At 40.6% G+C, this 12,509-nt stretch overlaps 1 protein-coding gene across 2 annotated transcripts in view; it reads left to right on the top strand.

Annotated features, from left to right (window-relative positions):
• The window catches only part of MFSD1 (major facilitator superfamily domain containing 1), a 162,985-nt gene that overhangs the window by 42,270 nt on the left and 108,206 nt on the right, over positions 1–12,509 (top strand). For both annotated transcript variants that reach the window (XM_078667035.1, XM_078667036.1), the window contains exon 4: positions 5,266–5,308. In XM_078667035.1, the coding sequence (XP_078523161.1) occupies positions 5,266–5,308 (43 nt within the window). The remainder of the gene's footprint in view (positions 1–5,265; positions 5,309–12,509) is intronic.

Below are 12,509 nucleotides of genomic sequence, written 5' to 3'. Positions count from 1 at the left end.
CGGCAATTCACACACAAGCAGAGAGGAGTATGTAGATTACAGCCCAGGGTAATATGCTGTAGGAACTCGCTGATGACAAACCTGTGGTCCTTCTAAACAACGCCCCCTCACAGCTCTTTCACGTCCTCTTAACCCACTGAACTATTTCAATCATATTGGAAACCACTTACTAGGCACATTATGCACACTGTTTGTATCACTTTAGACGCTGCTCGAGTTACCGCGGCGCCGCGGCTAGGGCGACTGACTCCGGCCTCTGGGGATCACGGTTCGATCCCTGGCACCGGTGGCAGATTAGCCCAGCACCATGTGACTCTGGGCAATAGCTTGCTTAATCTTCCCGACGGCCCCCAGCGCCTAAAGACCCTTGCGGGTGATTGTGCGCTTTACAAATGGTGATTATTATTATTATAATTTCAAATCTGCGTTTGGTTAATTCGTAACAAGAGCATTTAAAAAATATTCCAGGCAGTAGGCATACTTACGGGTGGGGCAGCAGGCTGTTTACACAGCAGGAGGGCTAGCCTGTTGCTCACACTTCCTTTACGGGTGCTGGAGCTAGTAAAGAAGAGTGGGTCAACCCCATATTTTTTTCTATTTTTTGCACAAATTTTGCAGGCATTTTGTAAAAATCGCAGGATTTCTATAAACTTGCTGATTTCATGTTTTTTATGCAAATCACAATATATTGGGGGTCTGTGTCATACTAACTAATTGAAAACTACAGAACTGATTTGCTGTAAACGAAATAATGGTACTTCTACTAATAAAGTTTTACTTTATTCCAAGATTGCAATCATTCCCTTCACAGTTTCTCTGTATAGCGGAGAGCAAAGATTCCAATGGGAATTAAAATAGGAAGTGCTCCTTTATGAACACCCATTTAATTTTCCCCCAACATGGGTTTGCATGAAACATGAACTAATAAGTTAAACATGGTAAGTATCTGCCAAGTGTTATGAAGATCTGTATAACTGTCACAAAGTTATTAGCATATCAATTATATTTTCAACTCCCCATTTAACTTTGCCCCCCCCTTCTTTCTAGAATCTACATGGAACCCGCGCTTCCTGCACTGACCTTCTCGTGCTTAGAGATTTTCAAAATTCATGCAGTCATTATAGAGCATCAAAGTTAATATCTCGTGAAATTGTTTTTCCCTCCTTTTGATGGATCTGCACTAAACTTTCTACATCCACAGAAGATTACACATGTCCAATATCTGCCAGATCTGAAGTTCATTTGTCAAATTATGCCATAGTTATTAGCAAATAAACACATTTTAAAACATCCCCCTTTTAAACCTGTCCCCTCATTGGGAAATCTTCACCAATTTAAAAATCCAAAATTTAACTCAATATTCAACGCATCTGCTAAATTTTGTGCAAATTTGTGAAAGAATACTAACTTTACGCACAAATTTAAAATACAGCTTTCAAATTGTAAAATGTTCGTTAAACTTTAACCTATCTATGCTCTACCCGAGCACCTCTTTAAACATTAATTTCTCAAAAACTACTGACTGAATTTACATCAAACCAACAAATTCTAACTGTGTAGCAAGGTTGGTGTAATTCCATTTAGGCTTTTTTTCTGCAAATTCAGTTCTGGTAATCAAAATGGGGTAAATCTAACGATTGGGGAGCTCCATTTTTCTTGGCCCATACCTAACAGATCTCCACTAAACTTGCCATGAGGACCCTAAGTGGATACATTTTTATTTTGAACCGTTTTGTGCTGATTTGCAAAATGGTGCCAAAGTTATATAAAACCAATTTTAAAAGACAAGCAAAAAATGCCTATCCTCTAGAAACTGAGACGTTACTATAACTATGTTAGTGCTATCACCACCAGTGTACTCATAATATGTATCTGCTCAATCGTAGGTGGGCTTCTTCATCCATGTTTTCAGGTTGTCACCCACACTGCATCATGAATAGCGATCCCGGGTTTTATGGTATTTACTTTGTTGTCATTTCCGTCTGTATTTATCCATATTTATTTTTTGTCAACTGTATCTGTATTCATCCATATTTATTATGAGGTTTGTGAAAAAATTAAAGATGAAACTCGTATAATTCCACATTTATTTAACCAATAAATATGGAGTCATACATGCTTGAATGCCTGCCAGGTTTTAGTGATATGAACACCAGCAGAAGATAAATCAATACACTTATATGAAAATATGCACATTTCAGAATCAGCCTTGTGCATAGCTACTGCTGTTTAAGCCTCTTTACTAAAATTATTTTCTTATTTAATTCTCAATTCACACAGTTATTGGCCTGGCAGTCATGGCGAAGTGTATTTAGAATCACTGAAAAAGCACTGAATTTCTGTTTTTATCCACATTTAAAAATAAATACAGACAACAAAATGGTTTTCTGTCTGTATTTATCTGTAAAAATCAGTAAAAACGGAAAACAGGGATCCTTAATCACGAATGAAGACTCGATTAATTGCAATATGGGCCGATTGCCTGCAAGTGTTGTTGAATGGCAGAAGAATCCTGCTGTCCCTGTTGATTGTGCCAGGCTGTGCCCCAGATCTTCTCTGAAGTGAGGCCTAGTTGCAGCAGTAGCACCCTCCTCACCTCAAATATACTCTAATGAGAGTCAAGGCAAAAGTCATAGCCGATGTAATATGAACACAGCAGTCTGCCAGTCCCACAGTCAATTTTGACCGAAATATAAAAAATTGTATAATTTTAAATGGATTTTGACACTGCTGTCTGTTTAGTCGAGTAAGGCTTGCATTGTTATTTAGATATCTGATTCAAATATAATGCACCTCTGTAGTGTTGGAGATAAGAATAAGATAGTGTTAATTGGCCCATCTATTTAATAACTGACATGCAAAAGCAGTGATGCTTTACCACAACATTCGTAAGAGCAGACAATTATTGAGCGGTCCAGGAAAGGAACATACTATACAGTAATGTTTATTCACATTACTATCCACCGTTAGTGAGTTTAGATTGTTGCACAGGGATTATTGTTAACACATTTTGTTTTTTATATTCCACATGGTTATATTTCAGTACACGTGAAACATTACTGGAGCACACGTTTTCATTCTCTAAAATGTTGTACTCATTATTTTAACCTATGAGCCCAATTACCTGTTTAATTACCAATCTTCATGACTTTTTTTACAGGTGATAGACGAAGTGTTGACTTTTTCAGGAGAACGTTCCATTACCACATGAGTACCACACACTTAAGTAGAAAAATACAATGCAACACTGCTTACTTAAAAAAAAAATATAAATTACACATCCAGGGCCAGATGTAGGTAGGCTTTTACCGGTCGGCCGTTACCGACCGGTAAAAGCCTTTTCCTATGTAGGAGGCTATTTTACCGATTCGGTAAATGTATTTACCGATTTGGTATTTACCGAATCGGTAAATGAGATGTAGGAAGCACTGTAAACAGTGCTTCTGGGCTTTAAGAATTCGTTATTTACCACCAACTATTAGTTGGTGGTAAATAAGGAATTCCTATGTAAATGCAAAAATGTGCATTTACACCTGTGCCATGTGACAGACATACATGCCCTTAGGGCATGTATGTATGCCACATGTGCACAGCAGCACTAATCAGGGGTGCAACAGGGTGTCAAAGTGACACCCTGCCCCCCTTGAATTTTTCCTAATGTTACCGAATCGGTTATTACCGATTCTGTAATTGACACTCATTCCTATGGGCCTCCAGGCCCATAGGAATGAATGGCAAATACCAAATCGGTAAATACCGATTCAGTAAATACCGAATCTCAACGATTCGGTATTTTTTACCAATTAATTACCTACATAGGATTTACCGATTTCTAAAATACCGAATCAGTAAAATTCGGTATTTTAGAATCGGTAAAACCTATTTACCTACATCTAGCCACCAGTTATTAAGGCAAGTGTGCAGTGTTCCGGTTGAGTTAATTTTTGAAACTACCAGACCTGCAGATCTGCAAAACGTGTAAGAACGTTCGAGGCCTACACATTTGGCAGTGGGTTTGACAGCATCAAATGCCTATTCTTGCATAAACTAAGTCTAGCTGTTGCAGGCTGTGTTTTTTCTTGAGACTGAAACTAATCTAATTTTGTCACATGTTAATTTTTTGTATAATCTCATTTGAACATAGCACGAAACCTGTTGCTCTCCTAACTTTCAGGGATGTCTGACGACTCTAGGTATAAAATGTTCGATTTTATGAGTTTTGAACACACACGTTCCCCTCACTCTGTAGTTTTGCTGCGATAGTTGCAGGGTTGTAGGTGAAGAGTCAAAATGAGAATGAGTTTAAAAGATATATGATTTGTCTGGGCAGGTGAGAGTCCTTCTTAGGTCAAGCCTGGGCAAGGCATGCGCTTCTCTGCGAGGCATGCTGTATTCCGGTATGGAATACAAGCTCTGCTCATTTTCCACCCAGCTTTTCATTTGGCTCCTGTTATTGTTCTTTCGAAATCGTTGCTTTTGATTGATAAATAGGCTTAGCAGTCCCTCCTTAATACCGCCTTGTCTGCATTTGTAACCTCCCATGAGGACTGGACTTTTTACTTATGTTGTTAAACAATCTACTTTATCGATATTGTGGGCACTATTTTCGTTAATGATCTAACACTATTCCACCCACAATGTGGTTTCCTACAAGGCAGCATGCCTCCTGTTTTTATATTTTTAAAAGTAATATATTTATTTATTTTACAGCCTGTCCCGCTTTAACTATAGCGGCTGCACTTATTTATTTATTTAATTTACAACAGGGTCTGCTTTAACTACAGCAGCCGTGCCTATTTATTTAATATACAGCGCAGTCCACTTTCACGGCAGGGACCGCGCTGCAGAACCTTTTTCTTTTTTTCTTTTGGGATGAAAACGCCGGATACCGCGCTTTCACTTTAATGTTGGCTGCACCCCTTTCTTTAGACGCTGCTCACTGTAACCTGAATACGGCGAGCAGCATCTGAACAAAGGGGTGCGGCCACCTTAAAAGTGGTCTCGCATTTGTGAGTGTTTGAGCTATTATCATCATAAATAACAATGCCTTTTGTATGTGTGTTGCTTTTAAAAACACATAAATAAAAGGCATTGTCATTTACAATGACATTAGCTTCAACTCTCACAAAACGAAACCTATTGCATTGAAAATGCTTGTTTAAATTTCCTTCCGACCCAAAATAAACTATTCAGTGTATTCAAGTGTAGTACTTTTGTTTTACTGCAAGGACATTTTTGTCTCATGTGAAATTTATTTTGTTGCAGGTTGGGAACTGTCATTTTTAGCCTTTTTGTGTGCGTTGGTCAGGTAAGTGAAAAAGAAATCATCCATTGAAAATGTATTCTACTTTCTAACATAATTGGAACGATGGTGTTCAGTTTGTGCTAAAATATTATGTTTAGAAATAATGTGCACACTTTATTCACTGAATATTTGTCAGTTGAATTAAATAATATGAATGTGGTTAAAGTTTTCACTACAAAGGTTCTAAAAACTAAGGATAATTAATTCTGTGCTGTTAGGAAAATAATTATTGAACAGTATTTATGTAATCCAACTTTTATGAAATCCTTTTTGGAGTAAAATATCACTAATTAGCACTATCCATTGATCCTTTACAGAATGTGTGAAATGTACAATTTAAATGTTAAGCTGCGCATTCTGTGCTGTCTGAATATCTTTTTGAATTGAAGGATACTGATAACTACTGTAGTGGTTTGGCTTTAGTGTTGTAGGGGACCATCTACTTAAGAAGTTTAGGCACTTGTCAGCATTTTAAAAGCGTTGATGTAATGGATTTGGGCTATGTGTGAGTCTTTTCCATAGGAGAGCCCTACAATCAACATAGGTTATATCCAGAGGACAAGGAAAACTACGCAGGAAAGTTTACACGAGACAAGATTCAAAGTACAAACCATGAACGCTTATTAAAATTAAGATCACATTCAGAAGGCAGAAAATAATATGCATTTCAAAATGCCCAAAATGCAAATAATTATACTATTGTTAGCAGCAAAAAACTAAGCCTTAATCTAATTGATGATCAGAACCGAATGCAATCTAGTCATAGGGAAATAAGAAATTCAGGAGCATTTTTCTTGAGTACGCCTCAGGAGTCAAGAGAGAGGGGAACATGAAAAAATATTCTAAGTTCAGGGTAGTAAACAGTCCAAAATATGGTCTGGTCCTTTAAGAGTAAGGAGAGAAATCTAGGTTTCGCCCCAAAATGGTGAGCCATTATACATTTTCAGACAAAGAAACTGTAGTCACTGTGGTGTGACAAAGTTTCACATCTCAGCCAATAGGTACACAGAAAACACATCACATGGTAATATTGATATTTGGCCCTAAACTTAATGAATACGCTGTACTATGCCTTACACAGAAAGCAATGCCACATTGAAATTATAAAGAGCACCGCTGTTCAGCAAGGAAGTGACCTTAAATCCAGCAACATCAAGAACAGAAAATATTACATGTTGGTGTACGCAGACCATTCACCTTCTGAAATTATTACAAAGCCTAAAGTTCATATCTGAGCTCCTCAGTACGCAATTTGGGAGGGGAAACTACTAGAACTTCATATTGTAAATGCAGAATAAACCTTGCATGTGTGACTCTTTGCTTTTAATTAGTTTGCAGAATTATCTTTTGTGGGCTCCATGTCCACAGCGGCTGGCAATGGGCCCCACGGACGGGAGAAGTGAATCCCACTAAATATAAATTAGTTGTTTATTGGGCTTTTCTGTCTGCAGTACTCATGAACAATACTGTTGAGCAATACCATGGCGGATAGGTGTGGTAGGTGGGCTGCGGTGGAGAGCAAAAAAAAATGGTGAATGAGAGAGGATGAAAACTGGGAAAAACACTGAAAGGGGGACAAATACTTAACATGAACAGGAGCGAGAAATGTGAGAATAAAAAGTAAAGGTGACAGACATGATGTGTAGGTAGAGGAAAGCAAGAACAGGAGAAGAAAGATGAAAGGAAGGAAAGCTGAGGATACCCTGTGTATTTTCAGTATCACTCAAAAACGTTTTGGCGGCTGCACGCCTTGATCATGTGTACCCGTGATCAAGGCATGCATACGCCGAAACACGTATTTTTTTTTTTGCCTATTGGAAATAAATCACCCTTTGCACTCGAACCTGATTTGGCTTTGAAATTCATCATGGAGGAAGTGTGCGCTTCGAAGCTCTTGCACTTTTTGGTGAGACTGAGAAAAATATATATTTAAGGAAGGCGATCGTGCCGAAACGCGTCTGTTTGGTGTAGTATGTTGGCAATTAAATTCTAGATCATAGTTGTGGAATATGTGTATAATATATATATATTTTCAGTAATACATTATGTGGCAGTGACCAAAATTAAATGTGAATGACCAGTACTCTGAGGCCTATTGAGCAGCAGTGGTAAGCAAAATGCGTAGGGCAACAAGGAAAAAATGTGGTACAGTAAACGTCAAGGCAGAAACACTTAATATGTGGTGTTTGTTTAATATGTAACGCGCAGTTCAGAGAGTATGTTGCACACTCTGTACCGAATATGTGACCAGATGACGGATGAAATTAAACCACTTTTTCCATTGAACATGTAAGCCATCTGCCAAAGTAGTGAGTGACATGGGCTTGTGAGTAACGCAGTGTTGTATGTAAGTGTGACAGCCTTCATTGGCATCGTCCTGAGAGATGGAGAGTTGGCCTTAAACTAATTTCTATATTCCAGAGCTCCAGCGCAGCTCGTGTTTGCCTACATGAGCTGACACAAGGCTCTTGTAAGGGCAGTGTGAAGTAGTTTCTATCAAGTGGAGTGTTTTAGTCTTCACTGTACGTAATCTGTTGCATTTCATTGGTTCAGCATTCAAAGTGTGTAAACCGTTAATTCTGGGCTCCCATGGCCACAATTGTTTTCAGGGCTGCAGTGAAAGGCGACCTTATAGATTCATGGAGTAAAATCATTGTTGTACCCATCTATAAGAAAGGGGATCGCAACTGCCCGGCATGTCCCGGTTTGTTATCGCCCAATCTCAATGAGTGATTCCACAGTAAAGATCTTGGGGAGGGTAATTCCTGGGCAAATTGGATGACTGGGCAGAGGCTAGATCTTTTTTCTCCCCTGCCTAGTATGGCTTCTGTCAAGGCCTAGGAACTGTAGAAAAAACCCTTAACCTAACTCACTTCATAGGCAAATATGCCAAAGCCAGGAGAGGGGCCATACATATGACATTTATGGAGCTCTCCTGTGCTTTTGACCTTGTAGATAGAAGCATATGATGAGACCTGATGGAGCAGGTGGGTATTGATCCCCATCTAGTGGGTCTGGTAAAACGCATGCTTTGGAACTCTACAATGTGGAGTGGTGTGGCTCACTGGTTAGAGGCGGCAGACCCGTAAGCAGAGGACGGCCCGGGACCAGGGTTCGATTCCCGACGCGGCAGGGTCGTGGACCAAGGTCAGCGGGCTCGATAATTCTCGCCTCGGTGCCTACTCCAGTCAGGGACCACACTCGGCAACTCTGGGCATTCGCTTGCCTCATCTTCACAACGGCCCCCCAGACCGCCGGGGATGCTTGGTCGCACCTTAGAGATACCCATTAGGGACCATCTCTCAGGGTGAGCCAGGACGGGTTCCCCAGCGGTCGAAGCGCGGAGATACTCCTCCGGGAGTTGATTCTAGCGCTATATAAACCCACAATTAAATTAAATTAAATGAGGGTGCACTTTACACAGAATGGGGACTGTACAGCCCTAATAAATATGACTAGAGGGGTGAAACAGGGTTGCATATTAGTGCGTTTCCTTTGTTTATTTTACATCAATTCCTTAGACACCGCTTTAAGGGCTTGCTGTGACGATGTTCCCAGGATTGGTATGCGGGCAGTCCCTTTGCTGCTCTATGCGGATGACACAGTTCTTGTAGGTATGACGGCAAATGCCTTCCAAAAGCTTCACAACAAGTTTAGTGGTTTTATGCTGAGATTAAAACTTAAGGTAAATCAGTAAAAATATTTTATTATGACCTGGTGTCCAAAATAAACCAAGTCCTTTTTTTCAAGTGCCTTGGTATTTTATTGGAGGCAAATGGATCATGGGACAGGTTACTTATGCAAAGGGCTCAAAAGATGCGTGCAGCTAAAGATGCACTATTCAGATTTGCAAAAAGGTTAGGCCGCAAGCTGGTATACGGAGTAGTCCAACTTTATAAAAGCAATTGACTATCTGTGGGCACTTATGGAGCTGAAGTCTGGGGTTGTACTGCATGCACAAAACATCAAGCAGACGAATATAGTTTTTTTTTTTTTTTTTTGCAGGCTTCTGGCAATTCCTAAATCCTCCTCAAGCCTTATTTCACATTTGGAACTGGGTATAGAGTTCATGGAGGACCAGATCTCCATTGTACCCCCTATTATTATGGATAAAGCTATTGAACTCCCCAAATGCAGACTTCTTGCGGAAGGTCTTAATAAACTGTTGAAAATTAGATCATATTACTGCTATCCCGTGGTTGGCTTATATGTGAAACACCTTCTGTAACCTGGGATATAGTCCTCTCTTTGAGTTACCGCAAAGTATAACACCTGATATTAAACTGGAAGTCGAGAAGAGCTATGAAACTTACAAAGATGGAGCTGGGGTAGAAAAATCTCTTGATATGCCCACAGTTACCAGATGTATGCTGATATCCACATCATCTGATATGGACCTTTATCTGAACTGAATAGTAAACCCAGAGCACAGATTCTATCTCACTAGATTTAGACTAAATATAGTCCATTTTCTTGTGGCTTTCCCAGTAGTGGGCTCCTGGCTTCTCTCCCTTTCACGCTGCCACTGTGACTGTGTTACTGTTGAATCAACTGTTCATTTTATGTTCTTTTGTACTTTATATGACTTTCTCAAATCGCTCTTTTTATGCTCTGCCCTATTACATAAGCACTTCAATTCTTACAAAGAGGGTTTGATCTGTCTGCAAAGCTTAGAATCACATGATGTTTGCACTGCTGTTCTTAGTTAGATCACTGCTGCTATCAAATTGAGAAGACTATGCATTGTAATGATCATCTGTTTTAAGATGCTTTAATAGTGTAATTTATATTTTTATGAAGATGTAAATGTTTTATCCTGTGCTTTCATGGTCCTATAATGACCGAATAAAGATGCATTTGAATTTGTCTCATTCTATTTTTCAACGTTGCTAACCAGTCTCTACCTTAGCTTCTGAAGAAAGTTGCTACCACTAGTTTCTCTTCCTTTTGGATGGTTTCTAGGGAAATAGGTTGGCATTGACCGATTTTTCAGTCTGTACTTATCTGCATTTAACAAACTGTTTCAATGTCACTTGAGGTTTTGGTGTGTTTGCTAACTGTACCTGTAGGGACGTGAAATTTAAATCTGAGATACATGGATTTCCATTGGGGACTAGGAGATGTAATGCGGTTTTGTCTGATAGACACTTAAATATTCGATCACTATAAGCAAAGTCAGGGTTTCGACAGCCTGGCGCTGACAGCCAATCACATTCAAAGAAACTATTCCAATCCTCAGAGTAAGTGTGTAAAGGAATGCCATTGCCTACAAACCTTTGACTGCACAACAGGCTGGGATTGGCTATATGAACTTTAAGCAAGCTTCCAGGTAAAAGGTTTCTGCCATCGGCGAAGACAACCCATGTGTGGGTTCACCAGCCTCTGCTGTTTTGCTACTGCTGTGGGAAGGGTGGGTGCATAAACAGCAGCCCATCCTCACATTTTCCAAGGGAGTATACACCAGCCCAAAAGCTGTTTACTTTGAAATAGAACGATGCAGCTCCCTACATCAAACATCCAGCACTATATGATAAGATGATGGATGATAGGCTCTGAAGAGGACCCCTCATGCCTGTTTTTTACCCCTTCCATGGATTTTTTCTGCTACCTCTAGTCCTCTCACACTTACCCTTTGTCCTTGAGCTGACCTCTTTGCTTCCACTGGGAATCTGTATCTGCATCTCTGGCCCCTGTGTTGGTACTATGTTCCTCATTGGCCTCTATAGCATTGCTACGGAGGTCAGCCTTTAACTAGGTTGACACTGGGAACATTGTCATGCTCAGCCACACAAAAGACGTCCCCGCTTTCATGGCAGACAGCCCAAGACAAAAAGCACAATGAGAACTGCACCTTTCCTTTTTTTATGTCTGGTTTGAGAAATTGACTTAAGGAAGGAAGCTTGAATATGCTTCTTTTCTGACAGACACTTCTAACCTCATATTCCTCACCTTGTGAATAGCCCCAGCCGCCAGACTGGATCAGGACAATTTTCTCAGCAATTCCCTTGCATACCAGTAGTTTGCGTCGTTCAGCTTTGTGTAAAGTCTGTTCCACCACTGAAGTAAGGCCAGAGCCACATATAATCTCCACTCCTGCACGGTGACGTCTGTTCCTTTTTTCCATGCCTATGGACGTTGATCCAGATCTAGCCTCCCTCGTTTTCTGTAACTTTCAGGAAAATATTTCTCTAACATTTTTTTCTCAGTGTCTGCCCGTAAAACTACAGGATTCAAACCCAGCAGGGACTGTCACAAACATATGTCCACGTCCGGATGAATCTGAAGGTCATCCATGACTGTGAGGCCAAGCTCTACGGCCAAGCTCTACATCATGAGGGCCAGAAGGCGTGTAAGGGCCGGTCTCTCACAAAGTAGAGGTCACAGATGCATCCTCCCTTTCGGGGTCTTTCTTGATTGAGGTCCTCTTCCCATTCCAAGTCATTCGAAGTCTGAGAAGTCAAAATAGGACCTCACCCTTTTTCCCGCTTCGTTCGTCAAGAGGATTTACTTAGACATCATCTTGCCTCTTGATCGCTGTCCCCTACAGCAGAGCTGATTCCTCAGCTCTAGTCCTGGTTCATCCAGAATTTCCAAGACCATCGGCGATGCAGCAACAAGGCGAAGCCTTCAAAGAGGCTACCTTGTGCATATTTGGTACTAATCGGTGTCTCTCTGGCACGCCTCCGGCCCCATGGATCCAAGGAGGTTTCTACTCGGATTACCGCTGATGGATCCAACACCGATGCAGTCTGTCCTTCTTGACCCCGATGTGAGACCTCCCCTAAGTCCTGGACTGACACCTGTCTGTTAACAGGCAAATTGCCGGACGGCAAAGACCTGCCAGCCAAGGCCCACCCTCATTCTACAGGATTCTACTCCTGAAAATCTACAAGCAGGTTAAATCCAAACTCTTTCCCTACTATGCCTCCGGATCTGGAATCCAAACGCATTGAGACCATTGGAAAAAGGATGTATTAAACTCAAGTTGCCTCCTGGGACTAAACAATAGGACATGGTGAGCTAGATCTTTCCCATGGTCTCACAAGACTTTTGTGCTAATTTGGTGCAAGCTATGCAAGATGGATAAGAGGCTGCAAAGTAAGTCATTAAATCTGGGCAGGACACTTTGACAGTTTGGGTAGGACAGTAATTACCAGCTTCAGTGACTCACATGGATAAGATCCACCGGCTTTTCCAGTGGCAT

This window comes from Lissotriton helveticus, chromosome 11, assembly GCF_964261635.1.
Source record: "Lissotriton helveticus chromosome 11, aLisHel1.1, whole genome shotgun sequence".
In the NCBI taxonomy this organism is placed as follows: domain Eukaryota; kingdom Metazoa; phylum Chordata; class Amphibia; order Caudata; family Salamandridae; genus Lissotriton; species Lissotriton helveticus.
This window is presented reverse-complemented; position numbering and strand designations above follow the sequence as displayed.